Source organism: Quercus lobata, chromosome 2 (assembly GCF_001633185.2).
Source record: "Quercus lobata isolate SW786 chromosome 2, ValleyOak3.0 Primary Assembly, whole genome shotgun sequence".
Taxonomy (NCBI): domain Eukaryota; kingdom Viridiplantae; phylum Streptophyta; class Magnoliopsida; order Fagales; family Fagaceae; genus Quercus; species Quercus lobata.
This window is the reverse complement of record NC_044905.1, coordinates 103315551-103343513: the sequence shown is the minus strand read 5'-3', so window position 1 is coordinate 103343513 and position 27963 is coordinate 103315551. Positions and strand designations below refer to the sequence as shown.

The 27963-nt window shown below is 34.2% G+C and overlaps 1 protein-coding gene across 1 annotated transcript; it reads right to left on the bottom strand.

Annotated features, from left to right (window-relative positions):
* Nucleotides 1–9336: 9336 nt before the first annotated feature.
* Nucleotides 9337–27303, bottom strand: LOC115977648 (mitotic spindle checkpoint protein MAD1). Its single transcript, XM_031099650.1, has 16 exons — nt 26937–27303; nt 26755–26854; nt 24736–24896; nt 23294–23491; nt 23113–23205; nt 22403–22519; nt 18666–18913; nt 17411–17582; nt 15898–16008; nt 15592–15795; nt 14642–14804; nt 12954–13044; nt 12783–12852; nt 11115–11243; nt 10559–10597; nt 9337–10085 (listed from the first exon to the last, which is right to left on the bottom strand). Exons 1-16 carry the CDS (start codon nt 27120–27122, stop codon nt 9996–9998), a joined length of 2172 nt encoding a protein of 723 aa, XP_030955510.1. The 5' UTR covers nt 27123–27303; the 3' UTR covers nt 9337–9995.
* Between the last annotated feature and the right edge of the window lie 660 nt (nt 27304–27963).

Here is a 27963-nt window from a genome sequence, read left to right as displayed (position 1 = left end):
TTGTCGGCGTTTAACAATAATATGAGGTTCAAATTTTCTTTTCATTGGCTAATGCATTGCTTTTTGGTTGGTCATATGGTCCACTACAACATACAATGAATGAAAATGTCAAAATTGACTTATGGTATTTACTTTGTTTACGTGTCTTCCAAAGGACCTTGATTAGAGGATTATATTGGACTTCTTTAATTCATCTGTGTCAAAAATTAGAACAGAGTTTAAGAGAGAGAGAGAGATTTTATATTTTTATTGAAGGCTCAAATTAAGGATGTGCTTTCCTAATACATTTTAGCCATAGATTTTGATTTTCATGTGAGTATCATGAACTTGTGAATTCATGTTCTGAAAGATGTATGAATCTGCTTAACCCTTCGATTTGATGCATCTTAACCATTATAATGTTGATGGAACATTATCTTCTTTAAATGTTTGCATGGCATTCTTAAAAGTTAAAACTTAAAAGTGAAGAAAACTTAAAAGTGAAGCACCATCACCCATTAAATAAATCAATCAATAATAATAATAATAATAAAGTTAAGCACCATCTCTACAAATAACTATTGCCAAAATTTTCCGAGGTAGAGAATTACAACTTTTTAATTGTAGTATAACATATTGGCCAATGCAGTAGAAATGTTGGGTTTTTTTATAACTTGGAATGATTTTTCAATACTTCTTTTCCAATGACTATTATCCAAATTCCAATATCCATTTTAAGGTTTTTTTTTTTTTTTTTTGTATAAACTCTTTATTGGGGGAAAAGGACGGGGTAAAATACTTTTTCGTTTTCTTTTTTGCCTTTTTAGTTTTTTACCAATCAGAGGTATATTATTATGGCTAAAACTTATTACACACACGTCCATACGCATATATTTTATAACTAAAAACATGGATTCAACCCAGAATTTGTGGTTAATAAGTCTAGATTCATTTATATTTCGTGACACTTGGCAGTAAGATGTAGGTTTGTCGGCAAAGGAAGTCAATGTTGAATTGCATGCCAACTTAATCATACATGATCTTTGTAATGCTTTGATTTTATGGTACAAAGGAAAGGTGTTTGAGATCAAAGCGGGAGACAAGTGGAGACAGAGCATATGAATCCTAAGTGGATCCTATGAATATTATTATGTATTTACAATTTTAAAATCCTATGCACATGTACAAAAAAGTTTTTGATAAATTTGGGGACTGACACCTATGAGTCAAAACTTCATATCCATATCATGTTAAAAAGCCAATTTTCACTCCACATTGTCCACAAACTTCTGACTTTAATTGTGAGAAAAATCAAGAATTATTTATCTTTATGTAGTATTTGATATTAAGGATCACAGCCTTGTCAAACTATTAATTACTTAGAAAATGCTAAATGTAATTATAATTTTATTTTAAAAGATTTACCAACTGACAACAATAAAAATAATAATCGGTATTATATGAACAATATTATTTATAAATATTTTTATTTTGTCTTAAAAGTTGTCACATCAATTCATAAAACTAATATATTCACACTTGCAAAACCCCTAACTTCTCAAAATGACTTTGATTCTAATAAACTATTAAACTTTTTTCGGCAAGATGTATTGTGCATGATTTAGCATTCATTCTTTAAAATGACCCGTATTAATTGATATGACTCTTGGAAAGGTAAAACTAATGTGGAAGTTGGATTTGAATGGCAACCCCATTGCTAGGTCTTTGCAACTTTGTGGATTGGAATAAAGGAGGAAGTTTTTACTTTTTCGGTTTTTCCCACTATTTTCTTGATATGGCCTGCATTAGTGCATTGTGTCAAATAGTCAAACAAAACTGTGATTTAGAATGGTATTATCCAAATCCAATCTTAAGATAGTGCTTCAATTCAATTTATTTCACAATGGATATGTGGTCCTTGTTTCAATTGGGAGTGGTTATTAAGCATTTTCAAGCACTTGCCATCTTAACTCTTAAAATAAACAAATTTTTTTTTTTTTTTGATGGGCTTAAAATAAACAATTTAATCTAATTATATTCTTTTGATAAATTGACAGTTACAATAATAAGAGAGGGTTAATTTTAATCTTGAAAGTCTTTATTGGAAACTAAAAATAAAAAAATAAAAAAGCTAAGTGAGAAGTCCCTTAGAAACACCCAACCATGTTGAAACAAAAACTATTTGGAAAGTATCAATGCTATCTTAAAAATCACCAACACTTTTTTGGGGGGCTAAAGAAAGCTACATTGTAATATTTCATAGCTTACATAATGCTGAGAAAATGTAGTAGCTCAGTGGTGAGCAATGCTGTAAAATTGTATATTTATTTTTTTAAATGACATTAGAAGAAAAAATATATTACTTGATTAAAAAGATTAGTGTCAAATATCAACACGTCTTTTTTTTTTAATCAACACTCATTTTATGTTGAAGTGAACTCTATTCCCCTCATTGATTTTAGCAATATTCCTAAACTCAAAAGTTTCTACGCACATTGTATAATAAATCATTTGGCACGACATCTCAAGCTCTTTTGGCTAGTCAAGACAATTGACTGAATTGAGTATAGAAATAGATTGTTACTATTGCATTTTCTTCTGATTGAATTCCACATAAGTTTCAAATTCAACTCATCCAATATAATTCAAAGAATCTTATCCCAACTTTTTGAAAAAGGTTGGAAATTAAGATGAACCTTTATGAGAAAGGAGGAGAGATATCTGTTAAAAATATACTAAGGTACATGGGCACATATGAAAGGTTGGCAGTGGCAGCCTTGTCATCCAAAAGTGTTCATTTTAAGTCAGATTGAGAAGGACGTTACTAAACACTATAAAGGGTTGCCGTCACACGATTACTGTAACAATCAATCCAAATTTATGTAAGTTTACATAGACTGATGTGAGAGTTTTTTGAAATTGAATGTACAAATTTTACCCCTTATATTATTATACATTGACTGGTGTGAGAGTTCTTATTTCGAAAAATCCTCAAAATATCTTATAGATATCTCACTTTTTTCTTTCCCTTACAATAAACATAAAAGGGGAATTCTAGTTTAGGTTAGGATTTAAGATTTAGAGTTTATGCAAATAAGCTTAGCTGAACTTAAAAATACCTTTTGTTTCAGCTTTAAACAAATAAGCATTTGTTTAGTAATTAAGGATAATAAATGAATAGTAGATGAAAGCTTTATAGGTGAAAGCACCGAACTTATGCCAAAAGATTCCCCCCTTTCCACCCCTTTGACAAATCTTGACAGTGGAATTTGAATATTAAATAGTATTTTTATTAAAAATATCAAAAAATATTAATTAAATTACAAAACTCTTTAAATTCCAAAAGCTTAAACAAATTAAAATATAATAAAATCATCCATGCATGATAGGATTTTCAGACCTTACAACTATCTTGGCAAGGACAATGACATTGAGTTAATTTGCGCTTGGAATCAGCTGCCAAACCAAGAACTTGGTCTTTCATACTTGAAAGATGTAAAGTCTAAGCGCATTGGCAAGGCGTGAACAAAAGTGAAATGGCTGCGAAAGCATTGAGAAGTCCCTTGTTTTGGACATTCACACACCGACACACACAAAAGGCCAGTGAGAAACATAACACAGTATATTTGTTTAACGTGCTATATGTGTATCTTTAGGCCGCAAATTATTGTGTATTGTATGTGGCGACGGATAACTACATCATTTTTTTTCTAGATATGGTTCACTTTGAAGATATTGGAGATTTTCATCATGACGTTGCCTTTCTTATTTGTCGGCAAGGACGGTCCTATCTCTGTATGTAACAGTCATTCAAAAGGTCTTAAGTCGTATCACATTGTCTATTGATGAATGATGAGTACAATTTTATTGTAGAGCATGACCCATTTCTAGATTCTCAAGAAAGTGTGATATTCCATATCTTTACCTTATTTCTCATGTGATAATGGAGAGAGGATAAGAGCCTTGGCTATATATTCTGAATTTGAAGAATCTCTTTTCCTTTTTAATTTGAAAAAATGGGACTCAAGGGTGTGATCATTATTTTCGCCTACTTAAACCTTATCATGCATGATATGGAACTACTTACACAATAGTGAAACTTGCCACTGCTTAAATCCACAACTTCCAAACTTGTAAGTGTGATAGATTACAAGGGTTTCCTACTACTAAGAAACCACTATCATACTCGGAAGTATGATAGTTCACAAAAGTGTCCTACTACTAGCCACTTGTACTGGATGAATTTGTAGAATCACTTTAATTTCTTTCTTGCGGTACATTAATTTATTCAGTCAAACATATATAACTTGGACAATGGAGTATGGACACAATTCAACCTACTACTTTGTGGAAAGCAAAATAAGACCAAAGACAGTTTCTTCAAACTTTCAAAGTACTAAACCGTTTTCAAATACCCTCTAACAATTCACTTTCATAAAATTCAAAGAAAGTCGGTAGTTGGGCACTTCAAAGGGTTCTCTACATAATTGATAATTGTCACTTTCTTTATGCGGAGCCTGTTTCCACTCACTTTCATTCCTCTTTCTCCTTTTGTTAAACTTCAGGCCATTTTGGAACTTGAGCTTATGCTGCCATCTTTATCATTCTATGAAGACAAAGCTCACCATCAAATAATTTAATAGACTTGATTTACTCACTGTGTTTGGATAACGCTTATTTACTGAAAATATTATAATAAAATAATTTTTAAAAATGTGTATAATGCCTTGAGACCCAAAAAATGCATTGGTATGCACATTTTTGTGTTTTTTGCTTGGTTGTGAACAATGCTATGAGACCCAACCAAAAATGCAAACACCGCAAACGCACTATTGTATATGCTTTTTTTTTTTTTTTAAATTGAAGTCATGCTTCAAAACAAAGCTTTTATAGGTCAATGACATTCTTTTATCATTTTTTTTTTTTTTGTTTGCCTGGTGAGACAGTTCTACACGTTTGTGCTTTGTAGGTCTCTCTTATTGCTCCCACCACAAGACCATAATCACATTTTTTCTGTTTTTTTTTTAATTAAAAAAATAGTATTTTCCAGTCATTAACTACTCATATTCCATTCCAAGGTTTTTCTCGTGCTTTTAATAAAATACATTAATAGCTGAGGATATAATCCACATGTTTCTCAGCATGATAAAAAGTACAACAACAGCAGTACAGCACAACTAAATGCTAATGACGACCTTAAATTCAGAAGGTTTGAGATTTGACACACCAAAAAAATAAGAAATAAACAAACCGAAATTTTATTAATAAGCACTACAAGACAAATGAGTATTAATAATAACTACATATTTTATAGGAAAAGGAACCCCTAACCTACTTAAAGAGACTCAGAGAATTAGAGAAACTTCTAAAAATTCATGATATATAAATAAGTGGTCACAAGACTCCAAATTGTTAGAGGAGAAAAGGGAGCACGAAAAGTGACATTAGACTAAAAAATTACCTAAACAGATAAAATAGATGGTTTGATGACAGAAATGGATTCTCTTATTGTGAAAGTTGTTGCGTAGATTAATCATAGACTACAAACTAAGGTTTGATAAATACATAAGCATTCGCATTAACTCGTAAAAAACTTTTTCTATTTTAGTATAAAAACTTACTTTTACTATTTTACATATTCCTTTTTCAAAACATCTCATATCAAATTATCTATTTTACACTAAATTTCATTAAAATATTTATAAAAAAAAATTTGTAATTTTTTCCCTTTCTTCACACACAATAACCACCATCCACTTTTCAAAACACCCCACGTCAGATTATTTATTTTACATTATATTTCATTAAAATATCAACTTTTCTTGATTTTTGTAATTGTTTCTCAACCACCGTCCACTCTCTCCCTTTATCCTCAAGATACATAAAGAATGAATAGTGTTAGTGTTTATACACAGGCTAATGTGAGTCATTTTTAGGCAAAACCGTGTCTATAAATTTTTCTTTTATAGAAGGACTTATGTGAATGCTCTTAGGATAACAAAAATCATCTATCCATTTGAAGTACTTTATTTTACTCCAGTGATCACATGCCATTTGTAATGACCTAAGGGATAACTAAATACATTTGTGTTATATTGGTTAGTTAAGTTATAATTGGAGTTACTCGTAAGTATTTATGTACTTCAATTTGACCTTTTTTTTTCTTTATTCTTTTTTTTTTTTTTTTTTTGAGGGATTTCAATTTGACCTAGTAAATACACGAGTGACTACATTTATGGTTGAAATGAAGATTTTGATATACTACATGCTAATATGTACTAATGATTTTATGTAGTGGTGTCGGCATTTGATTTTTTTTTTTTTTTTTTTCAAATTTAAACCAAGTTTTAGAAAGAAACGTCCTTATCACCCTAAAACTATGATTACACTAGGATCTTCAACTTTGAAGCACAATTGGGATTTGCAATAATATATCCACCTACTAACTTATGTCCAATGCCAGGCTTTCGATAAGTCTAAAGGTTTTACATTTCATCTACAAGCTAGAAGTCAAATATGCCTAGCTAGCTAGTAAATTAGTTCACATTAGGCAGCTTATTAAAAATGCAAAAAATAGGTAGGAATATGATTATCCCATTAAATGTCAATGTAGGATAAGGACTTAATATGGTGAGGGTGGGTTTAGCAAAAAAAAAATAATATGGTGAGGGTGGATATACTGTAGTTTGATTTCCTTTTAAGGCTAAGATCGGTTATTGTGCTATTTCCAACCCATGATTAGATACCTTGCCCACAAAAGTAGTTTTTTTTTTTTTTTCTTTTCTTTTTGGGGGAGAGAGATCCACATATTTCTTTTCTTCTTGAATGGGCTAGTGTAATAAGCAAGTGTATCAATTGTGATCTTTCTTGATGTGGACAATAGAGGAAGAGGGTCGGTTCAATAAGTTGGGAAGTACTAGTAAATTTTTATTATGGCCAATGTCTGCCGAGTATAAGAAATCCAAGAGCCTGTGTATAAAGCTAGCTCCTTAAACACTCACCAAAGAAGGTGGCACTGATTAAAATGCTTCTCCAACTGCCTCACCACTAACTTGACTTTGTCATCTCTTCTCAATTCAACTGTCAAAATCATCTTTATAAGTCTCTCACTAGTAATTAGCATCTCTTGCAAGAACATGTCATTGCATTTTCTTCAATAAAGCATGGTGCAATCATATAATAATTCAAAATAAATTTTCTTAAATAAAAAAAAGAGAAGAAGGTATTACAAAAGTAATGTGAACTTCGAATGTTTTTATAATATTTTTAGAAATACAATTAAACAATGAAAAAATAAGTAGGTTTTCTTAAAAAAAAAAAAAAAAAATTCAGTTGACATAGAATATTTTACTTCGAAACAAACGAACTTAAGTATTTATGTACCATTTAACGGTGTCTTATGATCCATGGTAAGATCTTGCACACATGACCTCTTTAAATGGTTCATGACTTCCCAAGTGAGCCTTGTGAAAAAGATTCAATGCCTTCCCCTACCTTGCCTTCCAATTCATTTTGTTTTGTTTTAAATTTTTTTTTTATAAAATATATAGATCCATTGAATACATATCAGATTTATGAGCTAAACAATGAGAGGTAGTCCTCTTTTCCCTCAGACCCAACAACCCCTTGTCGGCTTAGAATTATTCTTTTCTTATCAAGGCCTGTTTACCTCAATCTTGGACTCCGATATGATGACGATATGGTGAGGCAAACCTTTCCAACAATGTAGTCTACCACTACAGTTCTATCATCTATGAATCCAGGAAACAAATTTGACTCATCAAATCATTAGGATTTCCCTATTTGTTGCAATTGTTTCAACTTTCATATTGGCTACATAATGATCTTTTGGCGTGGGTTTTCCTTAGTCGCAAGCAAAGGGGGTTTAAGAGAAAGAATAGGATATTGTATAACCTACTGGTCCAGTGGACAAATCACTTTGTCAAATGATCAAAGCAAAAATCACATAAATATAAACTAGTATAATAAATCAAGTACTCCAAAAAAATTTACGCAGTTTGTCTAAAATAATTTTAGTTATTAAAGTTTTATAAGCAAGTTTTGATTATCACACCCACTAGCTAGCTAGCTAGCTAGGCTGGTCCAAGTATCTTTCACACCCCTAGGTTGGTCCAATGTCAAGAAAATGAAGGGTGTCTGAAAAAGACAATCCATTATCCATGACAATATGAGCATTTTTTACCACTTTGCTTTCACGTTGAGCACTGAAAGTAAAGTCAGTGCATCCTTTTCAAGGACCAGTGAATGGTAATAACTTTGTGTGACCATTTGTGAAAGTGGAGAATTTTTTACTTCACTTAGTAAGAGAATAAAGATTTATATAGAAACTTTACTTAATTTAGAAAACTTTTTACTGGAATTCAATGGTAATAAACCTATACTTGCAAAGAATGATTAGCCTAAGAGTGTTCCAATTGGTACACTTAGGATTGTGAATTGGACTTCTATCAACACAGATGCAAAGAATGTGGGACTGGCACCCAAATGCATTTCCACCACCCTTGTTGCATTGATGCCCTTCCAATCTTTGCTCAAGCACCAACAAAACTAGCTCCATTAATCTTACTTATTCCGTACCACTGACTCTACTGCTTCACGTTTTGATGTCGCTAGATACCATAATGATAGCCTCAAAGACATTTCTGAAAAGAATCGTGATAATTGACTGTTTTGGATTTTTTTTTTTTTTTTTTTTTTTAAAAGAAGTTCAAGCCCACAAGTTGATTGAAGTACTACTGCAACTCTCTCTGTTAAAACAACCATAATTCAACTTCCTACAACTGTTTTAAAAACAAGCTCACGGGACATAATGTTGAGTGTCATAAAAGACCTAAGTGTGCCTCTCTTATTACCAATTTATTTAAAATAAGAAGTGGTATAGCTCACAATCCAACAAATGGTATTAAGGCCAATGTCATGAATTCGAGCAACAAGAGCTTCACCACGAGAGAGGAATTGTTAGAGGTACCACGATCCAACAAATGGTATTAGACAAACTAAACTTAGCACACATGGTGCTTGACATCGTGTGCCACATTGAACCTTCTCTAATGACCTAATTTCCCTATTATGAGCAATCTTGGGAAAGGCCATACTACATATAAAGATCCTTTCTATTTGCTTTGAATTATAGACCATTTCATGATAAAATTTTGATCTTTCACCTATCTAAAGGTATCCATGACATCACGTCATTTATAATCTCATTGAATCTAATAAAGAATGAGCATACACATTTAGTCTCATTCTTTTCTTTTCTTTTTGAAGTGCATTTAGTCTCATTCAATCTAATAAAGAATGAGTATACACATTTAGTTTCACTAAAAAAACAAACAGTAAGGTGAAATGACATTTCTTTGTTTCAAAATGAAATAGAGATCATCCTAATACAAACATCATTGGCCACGATTTAGCATATTTCTTTGCTATGCCATGCTTGCCCCGCCAATGCTTTTTAACATCACAAAACAGAATCGATAGAATAAGGTTAGAAACTGTAGTTCACTTTAACATCTATGCCACTTTTGACTTTGGAGTAACTTTCGCTGCAAAATGTAAAACAGTAGGATTACATGAATCCAAAAAGCACAAGGTCCAGAAGTGGTCCACACTCTACAATCCCCTCTTTTCCGACCAACTCCACCGTGTACAGCACCATTAATAAGGAACCATTATACACCTAAATATTGATTTGACACAAAAGAGCACTCACTTTAATGATAACAATTGGAAAGTTACATGTCCACTTGTGAATTATTTACATTTCATCAACTGCTAGGTAAATTCTCACCAAGCTTTATACCAGGAAGTCAATAGAAATCAGTACTCATAAAATCCTAGCAGATGAAGCAAAACCATGATCAATTGTTCCATCACAAGACCCTTGAGGCCTCGACTAACAAATACATGTTGAATTTGCAATGTATACAAATTCATTCATCTGCAAGAGAAGTGCAGATTCCAGATATATTTTGGGCTGTATAAGTTCATTAATTTTAAGATAAGGTTCGCCTGTTGAAAGACTCTACCGTCAAGTTGGCAGTGAAAGCTGGAATCGAATTCATCTTCCGAATAAATATCTCAACCTGCAGAAAGGCCGGCTCTAAATGAGTTGCACTCAAAAAACGTTTGGACAGCCACATGAAAAAATAAGACAAATGAAAAATTTTTGATAAAAAATAATCGATTTGAATAATTTGGAAGACTAAAGAAAACTCCATTAATAATACACAACATTACCCAACATAATGGTCCCTAAAACTTATTCTCTGATTGGGATTTGAGAGAACACAAAGTAGGGATATTGCAATACCAACATTTCTTAATCCCTTGATGAAAAAGAAAAAGGAAAAAAGAAGACCCTAGGAAACGAGAACAGAATTTAGGGTCTAAAGCAATATTTTTGGTAAAAATAATTGAAGAGGCATCATATATTTTTTTTTTCCCAATTATCACAATTGAATTGATTGCCCACCATGACAAATGAAGGCTCAACTATTCCCAACCAGTGTGGAAGCATATTAATAAATGAGAATTGTAGGAAAATAATGCTCAGTACCTGACGGGATATCTCTGGCTGAGCGGTGTAATCATTTGCCTGTTAGACCAAAAAATAAAATTAGTTTCAAGTTTCTTTAAATATTATCAATACGAAACTTTTAGATCCCCCCCCCCCCCCCCCCCACCAAAAAAAAAATGTGATTGCACTGTTGCTTCCTTCGACATTTAAAGGCCCACATTATTTCCTAGAAGAAACTTCAAGAAATGGAAAAATAAATTACAAGAAACATCTTCAGTTGAAATGTTATGGAACGCACAATTGCCACATTTAAATGCTACCCAAATGACATTCAACTGCACATCCTGTTTACTAGGTGGTGATTTTTCTTTTTCAATAAAGCTTATTACTTTTTCTTTTTTTTTTTAAATCATTCAAATACTACCAAAATTGTATTTTCTGTGGGACTTTCCTATTTTGTATGGACGTAATCCATGGCATCAATTCCAAGATGATAATAATTTTACCATAAGGCCAAGAAACCTGTGGACCTATGGTTATCTTGTGGACAAAAGGCACCAGACACCCCCAATATGCCCAGAAGACATCATCTTACCAAAATGGTTGTATTCCCTGATTCATATTCAAATTCAAGCTTCTCATCATCACTTTGCGCATAAATAGATTGGAGAGTAAAACGTGTAACTGGTATTCCATTGGACCGCTGATGTTCATCCATTACAATCTGCCAAAAATGTTATCACAGATCATCCAAAACCTTCAAAATATCAGTAAAAAGATAACAATTTGTATCCTACTTAAGTGGGTACATGACATGAATAGAGCACATAACAATATACTTGGAGTAGCGGTCTAACTGTTTCATTGATAGATCCTAAAGAATAACTTGCGAGAGAATTAGTATTTGTCAATATGGACAGGCAAGAGTCTTAACCCTTTCAATAATGGGAACCTCAAACTACAATAAGGGAATGAAGACAAAAGTTACGTTTGCCACTACACATTACAAATATAAGCTATATACAACGGAGTTTCATAGTGCTTGAGCGCATACATCAAGACCATGTATCAATTCCTCCTTCGGATAGAAAATTTCAAAAAAGAAAAATGAAGAAAGGAGTAGTCAGGATGATATAAAGGTAAATAAACAAGTTACCAAAATTGCTTCAGGTGAATGAATACATAAATAGTCCTTTAATCTTCCAATAAAAGGCTGATGCAAATGTTTTTAACCAATCTTTACTTGGCTAATGGATGTAACAGCACGTGGTGGAGATAGAATCCCTATCAAGGAGAGTCGTAGAAACTAAATATGGTAATTCTAGGCATGGATGATGCACAGAAATCAGGAGGGGTCCTTACGGGGTGAGTTTATGGAAGCGTATTTGCCATTGTTGGGATGTTTTTGCAAATTATATTTGTTTTGAGGTGGGGGGTGTGATTGGATGACAGCTTCAAGCACAGGTACCTGGAGCTTTTTCTGATAGCAAGAAATAGAGAGGCAACAGTGGCTAATAATAGTATAATACGGATGCTTCTACCGGGAGCATAAGGTGCAATCCTTCTTTTCTTCAGGCTAAGATTGGGAGTTGAGAATCCAAGGAATCTTTCTTGTATAAATTAAATGCTGCAAAGGTACACCAGGAAGAATAGGATAGGATGGTATGAAAAAAAAAAATACTTACTATGAAGCTTTAAATACTTACTATGAAGCTTTGAAAAAGGAAGGTGACAAGAACTCACAATGGAGACCTATTTGGTGGGTTAGCTCCCACCTCATGTGGCTTTCTTTGCTTCGACAGAAGGATTATATATATATATATATATATATATATATCCTTGTGGCGAATGGTAAAATTTTCAAAATATCAAAGAGCTTGAACAAAGAGGAGACCCCTCAAAAGGAAGAAAAACTTGTACAAAGGTGGAGAGGGGCATGGCAGACAGTGCAGAAATTATTCACAAGTCCTCTCAATTTCAAAATGTAATTTATATAATGTGGGGAGGACAAGAACAGTTAACAAAATTAAATATGAAGAGGAAATAAAATCTTAATCATGATATGATCTCATTCCATTTCAAGTGAAATGGAGAGGATCTTGTCCCCCATCCCAAGGATAATCCAGTTGGTTTCATTTTTAGGCTAACCAATCCCAAGACACAACTAACACTCATGGTAACAGCCTATTACAACATGCAAATGAAGGCAATGTCATAACTGTCATAAGAAAATACAAAGCAGAAGGAGAAATATATGATATACCTTGAAACCAAAAAGTTCACAACATGCTCTCCTGAACACTGAAATTCTGTCCGCAAAAACAGTCTTGTATCTGTTCCATGGGCATGTTCAAATGCTTCAATTTAAAAAAGTTACATAATTAAATATTAATCACACTGCAACAAGTACCAAAATATTTCCATCAAGGACTACCTCTCTTCACGTTTTTCAAGTGTCGCAATTTGTTCTTTTAATTGCGTTATCTTCCCAGATATGTAGGAATCCACCAGTGTCCCAGCATCACCTGAATAATTAAAGGATGTAACAAATAAAAGAAATGAAGTCATTGTGTAATGGTGTAATGAAAAAGGTTGAGACTTGTCAATAACTGTGACATTATTAAAGTAACCAATCATGTCAAGCCCTAACTCATCATTGGCATATATTGTCCGCTTTGTGTTGCCTCTCATGGTTTTAAAAAGCATCATACCAATTAGAGTCCAAGGCCTCCATATAAGGCACAGGGCCTCCCCTACCAAGGCAATGTGAGATTTAGTCAAGATTCTCCTTCGCCTCACCCCACTTAAAAGGTCTTTTGGATTTTCAGGTCCCCACAATCCACCCCCCTTAAGGGCCACACGTCCTAAGGGCATTAGCATTGGTGAAGGCAAATTGCTAAAATGCTAAATTTACCAACCAAATATAACAAAACACTCTTGCATCAATGGAGGGAAAGCCAAATTTTTGGGCTGTTGAGCTACAGTGCACAACTATCTTTGTGTGTGCATTGTAGCTCAAATGCTAAAAAAAAATATATTTTATTAAAAGATATATTATGTTATTGTGTTGGTGGTGGTGGTTGTTGATTATAGTGGATATATTATTTTATTGTGTTGTTTATATTATTTTATTATGTTAAATACTTAAATAAAATCACTGATATTAGTTGTTTTGTAATGCTGGGTGTTTTACAAAGTGAAGTGGTAAAATAGATATTGTAATTTTTTGTGGTGCCAAATTGCTAAATTTTTGGCACCACCAATGCTGATGCTCTAATGTGGGACCTACCCAATATCCCATCAGGTCCTATCTAAATACCATTTGTCACGCCCTAACTCACCATTGGCATGATATTGTCCCCTTTGGATTGCCCCTCACGGTTTTAAAAGGGCTTATACCAATTAAAGTACAAGGCCTCCATATAACGCGCAGGGACCTTCCCCTGCACCTAGGGACTTAGTCAGTACTTGGTTCTCCTTCACCTCACCCCACTTAAGAGGTCTTTTGGACTTTTAGGTCCCACAAACTATTACTTATTAAACATCCAAGATTCCTACACCATTCAAGTTGTGTTTCTACAAAGATTAGAAGCAACAAGATAACATACAGCAGCAAGCTTCACCTCTTGTGCCAAATGGCAAATGCATTTTCAAGATCTCAAAGTGCTTGAACAATCTCAGTAAATGAATTTCATACTCTTTTGGGTTGGAAATTGGGGTAGATACTATGTGGCTAAGGATAGAGGAGATTTATTATTACTTTTGTTCGCGCGGGGTGAGGGGAGGGGAGAGAACAAGTTTTCATTGTTAGACCACAGACAACAAGATATGAGAACTAATTTCACCAACTTGGTGGCTTTCTGTTCTCATCCATGCCTAAATTCAGTAAAAATCCACAAATGTGGATGTTTTACACCATTAGACTAATCATACAAATATAATTTCCAATCTTAGAAATATTAACCAAAAATTGAAATGAGACAACAATAACAAACAAAAACACCAAACACAAAAGTTACCTTGCAAAGAAAATTTATAGCAACAAGGGCCTAAAAAGGGAAGAAAGTACAAATATAAGTGGCAAACCAATAGTTTATCATTCAAGGAACAATGCCTTTATACCTGACTGACTCTTCAATTCTTCAACAGCTTGTAACTTCTCCTTGGTCTTCTGTAACTCAGTCCGCAATGCCTCTATAGTTTGTTTTGCATCATTATCAACCGCAAGGGTATTCACCATTCGCAGAACTTTCGTATTTGCAGCAGAATAATCACCATGGCCCAACTGTGGATGGAAAAGCAATTAAAAAAAAGTTGATGACTACTGAGCTAGAATCCAGAGTCATCTTATGAAAGATAAGCAGGAAAGGATATTTTCCAGCTCCTAAAGGTGTATATGCAAACTACTCCATTAAGCAAAAATCAAAAACAGACTAGCAGTGGAGCCCCTACTTAATGTTGCTATCACTAGGGAGGCAACTAATAAGCTGAACAGCTTAAAGGTAAGAAGCTGAGGCAAAACCTTCAATCACGTACAAGGCCAGGCATGACCAATCTCTGTTGAATCGCAATACTTTTTAACATATTTTTAGTAAAAATCTCCCTTGAATTGCCAAAAAAAAAAACACAATGTTTACTCCACAACTCACTTGTTATTTACCAACCATGCATTGCATGAACAAAGAATTGATAGGAAAGCTTATATCGTAGGACTTTTAAGGAATTTAAGCTTAAATCGTAGGACTTTTAAGGATTTTTTTTTTTTGGGGGATAGGTAATAGAAATTTATATTGAATAAAAGTACATCATGTTCACGATGGTGAACAAATTGTACTTGAAACAATTACAAACAAATCAAAGAGAAGAAATAAAAGATTGTAGGAAATCAAAAATGGAAATATACTGCGTGAAACCCCAAATGCAAGATCACTCAAACAAAGTCCCAACCAGCAAGGTCTTTTAAGGAATTATTCGAGCCTTAAATCCAATTCTTCACTGCAGATGTATCAAGAACAGAGAAACTGATGAATAACTACAATGTCAGCAATACTCAGAATATCCTTGGCACCTACCTTTGACTCCAATAGAGCAATCTCTGAACGAAGCCGATCACCCTCCCTCTCCAATGATTTTATTTTCCTTGCCTCATTATTCAACTTCTCGTTGAGCAACTTTATCTCCTCATATTGACGAGTATTGACTTCCTTTTGCACATGTAAACTACTCTCCATTTCTTTAATACAGAATTCTTTCTTGGCAAGAGATGATTCAAGCTCCTGAAAACACAAGTCACAGACAAAAATCATTATGAGAGATCATGTGAATAAATAAATAAATAAATAAGAGAAAAGAGATACATGAGTAAAAATATTAAAAACCTGAACAAGAGTCCCACTGGCTACTTCATCCCCTGCTTCATCATTCTTCATCCTCTTGAATTCATTAAGAAGATTTCTTAATTTATCTCTTTCTTCGGTAACCATAGAAAGCTAAAACACACAATCAATATTTTAGTATTCAAATTATTGAAATAAATGAATAGATGAGACATTATGGCTACAGCAACCCAAGATTACATATAGATACATCCATTCACAGCAATGCACATAGAACAGAATTCACAGTTAACATGAGTGCAATAACCAGTCAATATTCATCTCAAAGAAATAATCATGTCAAGTACAGTACCATACAGGAACAGGAAAATCACAGCTGTAATTATCCTGGTAGAATAACCAGTATTTCCAAGAACAATATTAGGTAACAGAATAGAAGAGGCATCCATTAGATTATTATTTTTACATGCCAAAAGCATCTCTGTTTCCTTTGGGGCGCAACACAAGTACACACGAGGTTTACAATGGCCATCATAGACAAAAGAAAGACAAAGTCAAAAATTTTAAGCAAAGACAAAAATAATATCTACAACAAATAGAACCAGCCATTCCCATATATAAATAGCACACAAAAGCAGCTGCAAGTTTGATAGGATACTCTGTTCCTTCAACTGCTGGATGTTCAAAAAAAACCCTGAAGGTGCAGCCCTCCAAACTTGCTGAGTAGTCTTACTGCGAATCTACGACACCAGGTAGAAGCACCAATAGAACTGACCATGGCAAAACCCACGTCACTCCAAACAGGGATTACACAAAGCACCCAATGTCCCAAGGTATTGACCAAGGCAGCAACAAAAAAGTTACCCACTCACCATCTTATTCTCACATGCAACACAAATTAACCAAAACACGCTTTCTAGCCAATAGTTCAATGACGAATGGCTGTCCAATTGCAAAAAGTTACTTCTGGAGTTTGCCAGGTTGCCAGCTTTAAAAGCAGTTAAAGGGTTAAGATGATGCCACTATGTGTCTACACATGCATGTCAGTGGGTTTTGTGTGTTTGCGAGTGTAGCAAGTAGAAGCAGTCAACTTCAGGCTGAGTGTATTGCAAGGTCAACCATAACTATGAAGGTTGAAAACTAAACCGTAAATCTTATAATGAAGAAATATGTATTGCCAATCTCTTTGGCCAAAAAACAGTTCAGAAGTTCAAGAGCCTTGGACATTCTCTCTTTATTATCACCATCTCCTTATCTGCAACTTTAACCAGTTTATATACACTTGTTCTATTATTTTTTATTACGATAAAATTTACCATCCTTTTTCTGGTTTAAAGTTGACTCTTGAGTCTTGAATGAATACACATATGCCATCTAGCACCTGAATGCAACTCAAATGAGTACTGTAAGAATCAGGCAGGAGGATCGGTACAAAACACCATTTCCCCTAGTTTTTAACCTTGCATCCTCTTTGTTACAGTTAGAGTGCTACATCAGTCACTTGTTAACTATGATCCTATGATATAAGCATAAAATTACCTAATCAAACACTTACCATCAATTCAATCCGCTTAACCTCTGATTTTGATACTGCTGCCTTCTCTTTGACCAATGCAGCCTCAGTTTCAGCATTTTGTTTTTCGCTTAGAGCAGCATCAAGAGCTACCTCCAATTGTTTCAAGCGGGCATTTGCATCTCCTACCTTCATAGTGCTATCAATCACCTCTCTGCATCAAATTGAATATCTCAACAACAAAAAACAAGAATACATGCTTTCTCAAAATTAGTAGAGATCAAAAATATGTACTAGCTTCATTAAGGGAAAAAAAAAAACCAGCAATGTGCTCACACACACACACACACATATGTGAGGAGTGAGGACACTAAAAGGATAAATTCACATACTCTGTCCTCAATCATCTACATGAATGTATTTACTGTACCAGGAAGTATAATAACAAAAATCAGTGCAGCATTACTGCCATAGGGTGTATAGGCAACTCGGAAAATTAAAATAAAAAATTTTGAAGGAGAAGACAACAAAGGAACCACTTTATTCAAAATAAAAACTTTAATAAATTCTAAGAGCTAGATTGGATACCTGTAGGGACAGGAGCTAAATTAGACATCAGTAAAATGAAAATCCTTGGTAATAACTTAAGCACAACTAGAACCAAAAGCAAAAGCAACAGAAGAGAAAAGCACCCAAGGCCTCAAACCCAGAAAATAGTTAACCATAAAATAAGGGTCCAAATCCCGTTTCTAATCCTGATTTTCAGTTTGTAAAATAATCACATGCCAGTGGTGAACTACTTGTAAGCCATGTATAATGCACATGTGCATACAAAAATTAGTTGTACAAATATTTAAAGAAAAAAATTTCAATTTAAAACATTAAAAAAAAAATTTGATAGGTCTCTTTATATATATATATATATATATATATATAAGTGGCTTTTTTTTCTTCGATAATTAAAAAAAAAAAAAGGTGCAGCTGCTAAGGCTTGAAACTTGATAGGTTTACAACATGAATACAAAACATTCAATGTTTTTGTCTCAATTGATTCAAATCCTAGCTGAAGAGTAATTACACAGTGGACTATGCAAAGAGCCAATGAACTTTGATATTGTAGCAACTGTTCATTTTCAATTGCCAAAAGTTGTTTTAATAGCACAAAGGCTACAGGAGTTAAAACCCCAACTTAGAAAATAAAATAATGTTTGTGTTTTTGCTTCTATTTCCTCTGACCATGAAGAAGTGATCTCGTAGTTATAAAGCCAAAAGTAGTGATATAAACATACTCACTCACTTTTGTAAAGCTGCAAATTTAACAGGTATATCCTCAGAACATGACACACCAGGAATTTCACTAATCATCAACTTCCAAGATGACAATTCATCCTCCAGCTTCTTCATACTCATCTCGAATTCTTGCAATTTAGGCAACTCTGCCTCTGCCCTCTCTCTGCGACCCTTTTCCTCCAATAATTTTTCCTTCAATAACTCAATGTTTTCATGAGATGACCTCAACTTTCTCGCTTCTCTCACTTCAGCCTCCTAATAAAATGTCAACATAAATAAACCAATACCTATAAGAAAAAAGAGCTGATAAAATAGTAAAAGGAGTTTTTTATATAAATAAAAAAGCACGTAATAGACCATGAGGAAAATCACAATCTCAAGTTTAGCTAGCTAAGTAACAATAAGAAGGGGATTGAACATAACTCATCACATGTGTGTGTGTAAATATGAATTAAGTGAGCTACGTTAAAAGCATGTATTTATTTCAATATCAAAGCAACTGAACCCCCATATTACCTATGGCTAACAGACCATCAATATAATATTACAAGCAATATACTAGTGTAATAACAAGTGGAGCTATAACTAGTATGAGAACATATGGGAACACCATAAATGAATTTTCTATCACTATAGGTTTGCATCAAGGATCAACAATAAGGGTGTGTTTGTTTTGGGTGAAAATCACTTCCGGAAATGCTTTTCTGTATTTACGGGTGTTTGGTTGCGCATGGAAAATGCATTTTCCGGAAATGCATTTCAGTTGTCTTGTGTTGGGAGTGTAAATTGATTTCCATTTTTATTTTACCTTCAAATACTATTTTTCGGAAAACAAAGAGAGAGCTGAGTGAGAGGGAGAGAGGAAGAAGAGCCCGCACGCAGAGAGAGAGAGAGAGAGAAAGAACGATCTCGCGCCGTCAATCGCGATCTCACCTTCACGACTCCACGCCGTCGATCGCGATCTCGCCTTCGCGCCGTCGATCGCGATCTCGCCTTCACGCCGTCGATCGCGATCTCGCCTTCGCGCCTTCTCGCCGTCAATCGCGATCTCGCGAAGCACCGCGCAGATCGCGATCGACGAAGCACTGCGCTGATTGCAAAGCACCGCACCCCGCGTTCGCGCCTCTCTCTCTTCCTTTTTCTCTCAATTTGACCGGATTTGATGATTTTTTTTTATGGGTTTTGTCTGTGTTTCTGTATTGAGGAATGAATGATTTTGTAATATTTGTTTGGCAACCGAGAAACTGTGAGAAAATGTGACCGGATTTGATGATTTTTTTTCTGGGTTTTGTTTGTGTTTCTGTATTGAGGAATGAATGATATTATATATTCGTTTGGCAACCGAGAAAATGTAAGAAAATGTGAGCAACAAGTAGAAAATGTGTTTTCTATGGTATTTTCAAGAACACAACCAAACACCAGAAAATATTTTTCGAAAATTTTTTTGAAATGCAACAAAACACATGAAAACATTTTCATTTTCGGAAAATGGAATATTTTCCAGAAATGCTTTTACACGAACCAAACACAGCCTAAGTCCATATCTCTTTGCACTAGTAATGGTTGAACTCACTAAATCAATGAGCGATTCAAGAGTAAGTCTCTTGGTGTACGCTTTTTGCAAATGATATAGTTTTACGGATGAGACTAGTCGTCAAGTTAGAAATTTGGCAAGATGCTTTAGAATCAATAGGCTTTTAGTTAAGTAGGACTAAAACAAAGTCCATGGAATGTAAGTCGAGTGCAAGTAGAAACAAAGATGAAGGGGATATAAGACTTAATGGTCAAGAGATACCAAGAGAGATTGAAGAGGATGTGAATCGTAACATAAAAGCATGATTGCTAAAATGGGGAAGTGCATAAGAAGTATTGCGTGCACATAGAATACTTATTAAGTTAAATGAAAATTTTATAGGATTGCTATACGATCTGTTATGCTCTATTCTATTGAATATTCGTTTGGAAAGAAGCAACATATTTATAAAACAAGTGTGGCTAAAATGAGAATGTTAAAGATGGGGGGTTGCCCCCTATTTATGAAAAGATGAGTGAGGGTCACTCAAAAAGTTTTGGTCATGTTTACATGAAAGTGATTAATGCACCCGTGAGGAACAATAAGTTGATTCATGTTGAGGGAACGAAAAAAAGGTAGAGGAATACCAAAAATAACATTAATAAAAGTGGTGAAAAATGATATGTTGACTAAGGAAGTAACAACGAGACTTCAAATATAATAGAACGGAAGAAAAAAATACATGTAAATATGTTGATTAAGGAAGTAATAGAGAGTATGAGTTCAAATATTAGAATGGAATAAAAGAATATATGAGCCTGTTTGGGTAAGCTTTTTTCATCACTCAATTTCCGTCACTCAATTTCCATCACTCATCACTCATAACTCATAACTCATCACTCATCACTCATCACTCATTTTTTCACACTCATTTGGCAACATCACTTTTATTTTCATCACTCAATTTTTTCACACTATTCATGGGTCCCACACCTGTCAGCCAGTACAGTTTTTTTTTTTTTTTTTTAGTACCCAACTCACCGAAGCTAATATATATATATATATATATATAAATAAAAAAATAAAAACCGAACAGCCAACCCAGGAAAAAAAAAAAAAAAAAAAAAAATGAACGGCCAACCCAGGAAAGAAAAAAAAAAAAAGCCAAACAGCCAACGCCAACCCAGAAAAAAAAAAAAAAAAAAAAAAAAAAAAAAAAAAAAAGGTCAAAAGGTGGTCAAAAGTTGCGGTTGTGGGTCCCCTATGTGTGTTTAATTACAATATTGCCATTGGGTTATGAGTTATGGAAACTAAAAACAGCCAAAAGTTGTTTTCAGTTTTCATAACTCATAACTCATAAATCAGAGAATTGAGTGATGGAAACAGAGTTATGGAAACAAAGTTATTGTTTGTCAAACAAACTTTCTACTATGGGTCCCACCATTTTTGAGTTATGAGTTATGGAAACAGAGAATTGAGTTATCAAAAAACTCAGTCCAAACGGGCTCTATGTAACCGACCCTGACTAATCTGTTTAGGATACATAGCTAACCCCAAAAATTTAGGACTAAGACTTGGTTGTAGAAGAATACTATGACAATTGGATTCATGACTTGAAATACTACGCAGAACTTCAAACATGGTTTTTATTTCTTGGTTATCACTTGATACCAAGAATGTTTGCAACGTCACCTTCTGATGTATTTAGAACTTCAAACATGGTTTTTATTTCTTGGTTATCACTTGATACCAAGAATGTTTGCAACGTCACCTTCTGATGTATTTAAGATGTGTATACTCCAAGTAACAACATAGCTTTATATGGATGATTAGGCCTTCTTGTATGTTTTCCAATAGCAAGAAAGTATATAATCACTATCGACAACAATTTTGACACTGACACCAAGATATTGTAAGAACAACGCTTAAAACACTAGTTACAAGAGACCAACTCAACAGTCAACTGCTGGCCAAATGCACGAAAAGTACCCTTCACAAGCTTCATTACAGATAATGCCCTTCTTACATCAATGAAATCATGTCAAATTAAAATGGTAGATAACAACAAGAGACTTATTTTTTATATGACTGTATATATAAGTACTTGAATGAGGCAAATCATCACAAGAACCAATTTTTTTAATGGCTGGTGACCCTACACGGAATATTCATTATAAAATGAAAGACCAAGAGGGCTAAATATAAACAGCAAGCATGAGCAACCAACTTACATAGTTTCTTAGCTCTTCTTGAAGATGTTTAACCAAAATATTACTATCCGTAGAAGAGTCTTCTTGAAATGTGAAACTTGATAATTTCTGCTCCACTTCATTCTTCTGGTGCAAGCACTGGAAAAATAAATGTGATAAGGTAGTTAAAAAATATTGATCTAGTCATGGTATCAATAATCAATAAGTCTAGAGATTTTTTTTACTAAGTAAGATGAATATTTTTCAAAAGAATGGATTGCTTGCATTCTTAAAGAATCTACTAAGAAACACTTATGTGATCCAAAAAAATCAACAATGGAGTTACATGACACCCCACCCCCAATCAAAGTACAAAATTCAAACAAAAAATCTCAAAGACTATTCTTAATCTCTTGCATAGAATGCTCTACATTCTCAAAAGTCCGAAAATTCCTCTCTCTCCATTTAGAAATAATAAGTCTAAACACTTGTAATGCAGATGTCTTTCAATTAATTGTGAGTCCGATACAAGCAACCATTCAATATAAGCACCAAGCAGAACAGTTATGTGACTTTAACCAGAAGGCATCGAAAGGCAATCCACAACACAAAGGTAATCAGAACGAGAGACTAAGAGTTTTGAGTTTTGACATCATTAGGGGATATGTCGTAGTCAGCACAAGAAATATATAGTTGGTCATACAATTCGTATGTAAAATCCAAGAACAAACAAATGAATAAGGGCTGAAAACCTCAGTAAGTTGCTTCTTAAGATTGTCCAGCTGCTCTTTCAGTAGGTCAGATTCTTTCTCAGCATTTTTAGCTCTGCATTCCATTCTTTCCAGCTTCAAACAAGAGAATTAGGCAAGTTAAACAATAATAGATGTTCATACACAGTCCCTGAAAATTGGATGAAAAATTATTTCTACTCACATCCGCACTTATTCTAGATACAGAAAGCTTTGATTCTCTTTTCAGCTGTTCAATCTCATTATGGAGACGCTTTTTGTCCCTCTCGATGCTTTCAGAAATATGGTTTAGTTTTCGCTCTAAAACACTTGCTTTCTCTTCAGCTGAAGCTACTGAAGACTCGGCTTTCATGCGAAGATTCATTTCATTGTGGAGCTTTACCTAAGATCCAAAATTGGGGGAAGACCTTATCATTTCACATACCAGATAGCAATAAATCACTTCATCAAATTTTTCAACAACTAAAGATCACTAAATCAAAAAAATTCACAGAGATGCAACACATGATAAAAATCAACCATCAAATACTAAAGTGGGAGAAGGGGGAGCGCAAAGAGAGAGAGATCTTAAGTTAACACTTGTTCAATAAATAAAAAATTTCCTTCAATCCATGAAGGGTTTTGTTACACTGGAAATAAATAAATTCTCTTGCTGGTTGCCCCATAAAGGGTTTTTCTTAGGGTTAGTTTGGTATAACTGCTTAAACTGTGAAAACAGGGATTCTAGGAGAGCAATACAAGCACCATGCTGCTAGGCGAAGCAATTGGTGCTGCACAGCACAACTTCTCGGAATATGAGTTCTTTTTTATATATAAGTATTACAGCTTTTGGAAGCAACAATTAAATTGCTTCTGCCTTAAATTCCCCGGATGCTTTACAAAAGTAGAGAAAAGCCCATTATTACATGGGTTGCAAGGTTTCTGCTTAAAAAGCTGCAAAAAGCCCTAACAACTAGGGCTTTTCTTGGTTTTGCCTCCGGATTAAGAAGGGGCTCTAAGCCTCTAACAACCAAATCATTGATAAACTATAAAAGCAGCTCAACAAACAAAAGGCTCTTTTCTGCAACATTGTATTCAAAAAACTAAATGTTAGTGCATCACCAATAAGGGGACATTGTCATAACTTCAATTTGGCCCTGAACTTATCAAGACAGTCTTGCTTTTTTCATATCGTAAATAGAAAAGAGTTCATTCACACATGACAAACAGGAGAGAAGCCTTATATGATTAAATGACAGGTAGTACTCATATTATGGCATCACAAAAGCATAATGAAATTGGATATCTTCCCCACATTATTCCTTCAAGTATAATGATTTTTCCCCACAATATTGTTGGTCTTCATGCTAAGGAGTTTCCTCATGAAGGTAGATTGCACCAAAATATAAACAGAGTTGCAGAGATAGCATCACCAATAAGAACATTAAAGAACACATGAGAGAATGGAATCATTCAAAGGAATATTTGGGGCATGGAATTAATGAAACAAACAATTTTCATGGTTAAATTTTCACTGGGTGGACCAGAAATTTCATTCTCTAGGCTAAGAACAGAAAATAGTATGGAACCAAGTAGATTTATCAATCCATCCCACAGAAATTACATTAAGAAAAGTGATGAGCGTACCTCAAGATCGCTTTGTGATTGTATTTGTTTTCTAAATCGTTCCTGAAAATCATTCACCTCTTTCAAGAGCTGCTCTTGCAGTGCCTGTTCGCGCCCTTTTGCAGCAGCAAGTTCTTGTTCTGCATATAAGAATTGATCTAAAAATTTCTTCCTCTCAGCTTCTGTAAGGATCAAAAACTGAATTAGGGGATATAAACTTCCAGCAATTCTTTCTTCTTTTTCTTTTCTGAAGTGTACACCACTTCACAGATTTTCAAAATTGAATATCTTTAAAATAAAAATATCTCTAGAGAAACATAAGGCCATACCATTCACTTATATATATATATATATATATAATGTTTGATGATGTTTGTCAAGTTTACCAACATTCTTTTTATCATTGTTTACCATCAACACATATGTGGTGAACAGATTAGTTAGGGAAGTGCAGGCTTGCAGCAAGATATCCCATGGAGTGGAATAGCCGAATAGGAGATGAAATCAAGTGCTCATCTTGTGGATTGGAATACAGTGTGTTCTCCAATCAAGAATGGGGATTCGGAGTGAGAAAGCTAGGTACTCTTGATCAGGATTTATTAGGGAAATGGCTGTGGAGGCTTAGGAATGAAAGAAACCATGTTAGGGGGACAGTTATTGGCATAATGTACGGGGAGGTTTGGGGACGGTGGACAACAAATGCTGCAAGAAATGCCTATGGTTGCAGCTTATAGTGCACAAGTACTTAGAGTCGACAAATGGTGAAGACTCAAGTACATTGGAATCCTATATTTCTAAGGGTTGCTAAGGCCTGGAAAATTGAGTCTTTTACAATTTTCTTCAAATTTTTCTATTCCCACAGATTAATATGGAAATGGAGGACAAGGTGTTTTGGAGGTTAAGGCTAAGCAGAAACAAACAGGTGCTTCAGTGTCACCATGTTTTATGAGGCATTAAGAAGGAGTGTTGGTTTCACCATTTCATGGCAGGCAATATAGTGGATAAATGCTTCAGGTTTGTTTTCTTTTGCTGCTTGGCATGACTTGCTTAATCAATGTACTTTTAGCGTTTAATTTTGTGTACATGTTGTACACATCCTATGTACTTGGGTGGCGCCTTCTAAGCTTCTCTAATGAAATTTTACTTATTAAAAAAGGGCTCCTTTTAAGGTGGCTCACTTCATGTGGACGGCTTCTTTAGGGTACTTTTTGTATTTTGTTAAAGCCATTTTTAAACTTAAAAACTGAAATCCAAGTCTTTCTTTTCAAATACTTCCACCCAAATGAACACAAAGGAGTTTTGTACAAAACCGCCATCAATGATCTCCTCTGATTCGTTTTTTGTTCCCTCATTAGTGCTTTTTAAAATCACTTGTCTCTTGAGCATTACATGATTACTAACTATAATTTAAATAAATAAACAAGGAGTTTCAATCACAAGGAAGTCTACAAAACTACATAAATAAATATCGAAAGCATAATCATGTATTTAATTTGGAATGCAACCCTATTTGCTTAACCCGAAGTATATGGAGGGAGAGGAATAACCGCATCATCAACAAGTGGAGCTTTCGGGAGAAAAAGATCCCCCCGTTTAAATCCTAAAATTTCCTCTAATTTTAATTTAGATGTACAACGCGCAGCATTTAAAAAATTCAAGTCTTAAAAAACCCATGCAAACCACACAAAATCGAATAAATGCCAATTGAAAGGAATTGAAGGATTTAAATGGGAGGAGATCTTATCCTGAGCTATCATTTATACAGTTTTGAAATCTGAGAGTATTCGATATCGTTGTTTCAGTGGTCCCTAACCCTAGGCACAAACAGTTGTAGATTTTATTGATTCCCTTTCCTGTTGTATGTAAATTTGTGTACATGAGCTTAGCTATCTCCTCCATTCTAACAAAAATTCATTACAGTTCCATTAATTTTGACTTGTGAAAGCATATACAGCAAAATCTTAATCCATTGAAATGCAAATTCCAAAATCAATAATGTAAAAGCAAACACAAGTGGAAACCATTTTCTTCTTAACTCACCAACTTTGCTGAAATTCTCATTCATTGTCTCAAATCTGGATTGGTAATCACAAACTTGCTTCTCTGCACTGCTTAAAGCATCTAGAAACTCCGATTTAACCTAAAAACAACCATAGCAAAAAACCGCTTCAAAAAATTTGGTCCAAATTTCAGCGAAGAAAAAGCAAAATGTGGAACCGTACCATTTGGCGGCATTGGTAGGTGCAGAGGAGATGATCGGAGTGCTGTTGCGGCGACTCGTGGAGCGGCGCCGCCAAAGGAGAGTCCTCGTAGATGACCATACGGCGGTCCGACCCGGCAGCCGATGGGCTCTCCGGGGGCATCGTTTCGGATCGCGGCCTCTTCGGAGGCGGAGTCCGAACTATCATCTTCGTCTTCGCTCTCTCTGTCTCTCAATCGCAGATTCCAAGGGATTTTAGGCTGTGTGTGTGTGTGTGTTTTAAAAAGAGGGGTTTTGAAATGAAAGTGAAGAGCGCCACTTTTCAAAAGGGTGCCTGTGAAGCAACAATGGCCGACAGTGCCACCTCTAGTGTGTAAAGTGTGCTAGTGCACTGCTCGCTTCACAAAAAAATAATTTAAGAAACAGACAAATTGTTAAAATTTAAAAATAATTTTAGTATTATTGAAATGTGTTTTATTAGTATTATAGAAATTTTAGAACAATAAAAAAACAAATTTTTTTTTTATATAAAAGATAGAATTTCTATTCTAATCAAATATAAGTGTATATATATATATATATATATATGTGTGAAGTTCTCTTTTAGAGACTTGAATCTCGATTTTTGTCCCTCATACCCATAAGCACTTATACTTGTGGAATAATTATCGCACCCAAGATATGCGGTGATCAAATAGTTAAATTCTAGTTCAAATGCAACTTTAAAAACTTTTTATAACATTAATAATGCAGTTTTAACCATAACAAATTATACATTACTAGTCTCTAAATATGCATTCACGTGCGTGTTTAGAGGCTCTTCTAGTTGTTTAGGTAAAAGTCAATAATTTACATAAATTATAATTTGGGGTTAATATATTTTCTAATTACAAAAAAACCTAGGGGTGTGATGAGTGTTAAGTATTTGTGGTGAAATAATTTTTTCATGGGTAAACAATATATTTGGTCATTATCTTTTACATCATATTTCAATTTTAATCTCTAACCTTTCAATTGTATCAATTTGGTCCCTAACATTTTAGTGTTGT

What these genes read in the sequence shown, in the direction of transcription:
- LOC115977648 (XM_031099650.1), bottom strand. Translation starts at nt 27,122, where the DNA reads ATGATAGTTCGGACTCCGCCTCCGAAGAGGCCGCGATCCGAAACGATG. An exon ending in TTGCTCTATTGGAGTCAAAG is followed by an intron (nt 14,805 to 15,591) that starts GTAGGTGCCAAG and finishes TTCCATCCACAG; the next exon opens with TTGGGCCATGGTGATTATTC. An exon ending in AGCCAGAGATATCCCGTCAG is followed by an intron (nt 10,086 to 10,558) that starts GTACTGAGCATT and finishes GCCTTTCTGCAG; the next exon opens with GTTGAGATATTTATTCGGAA.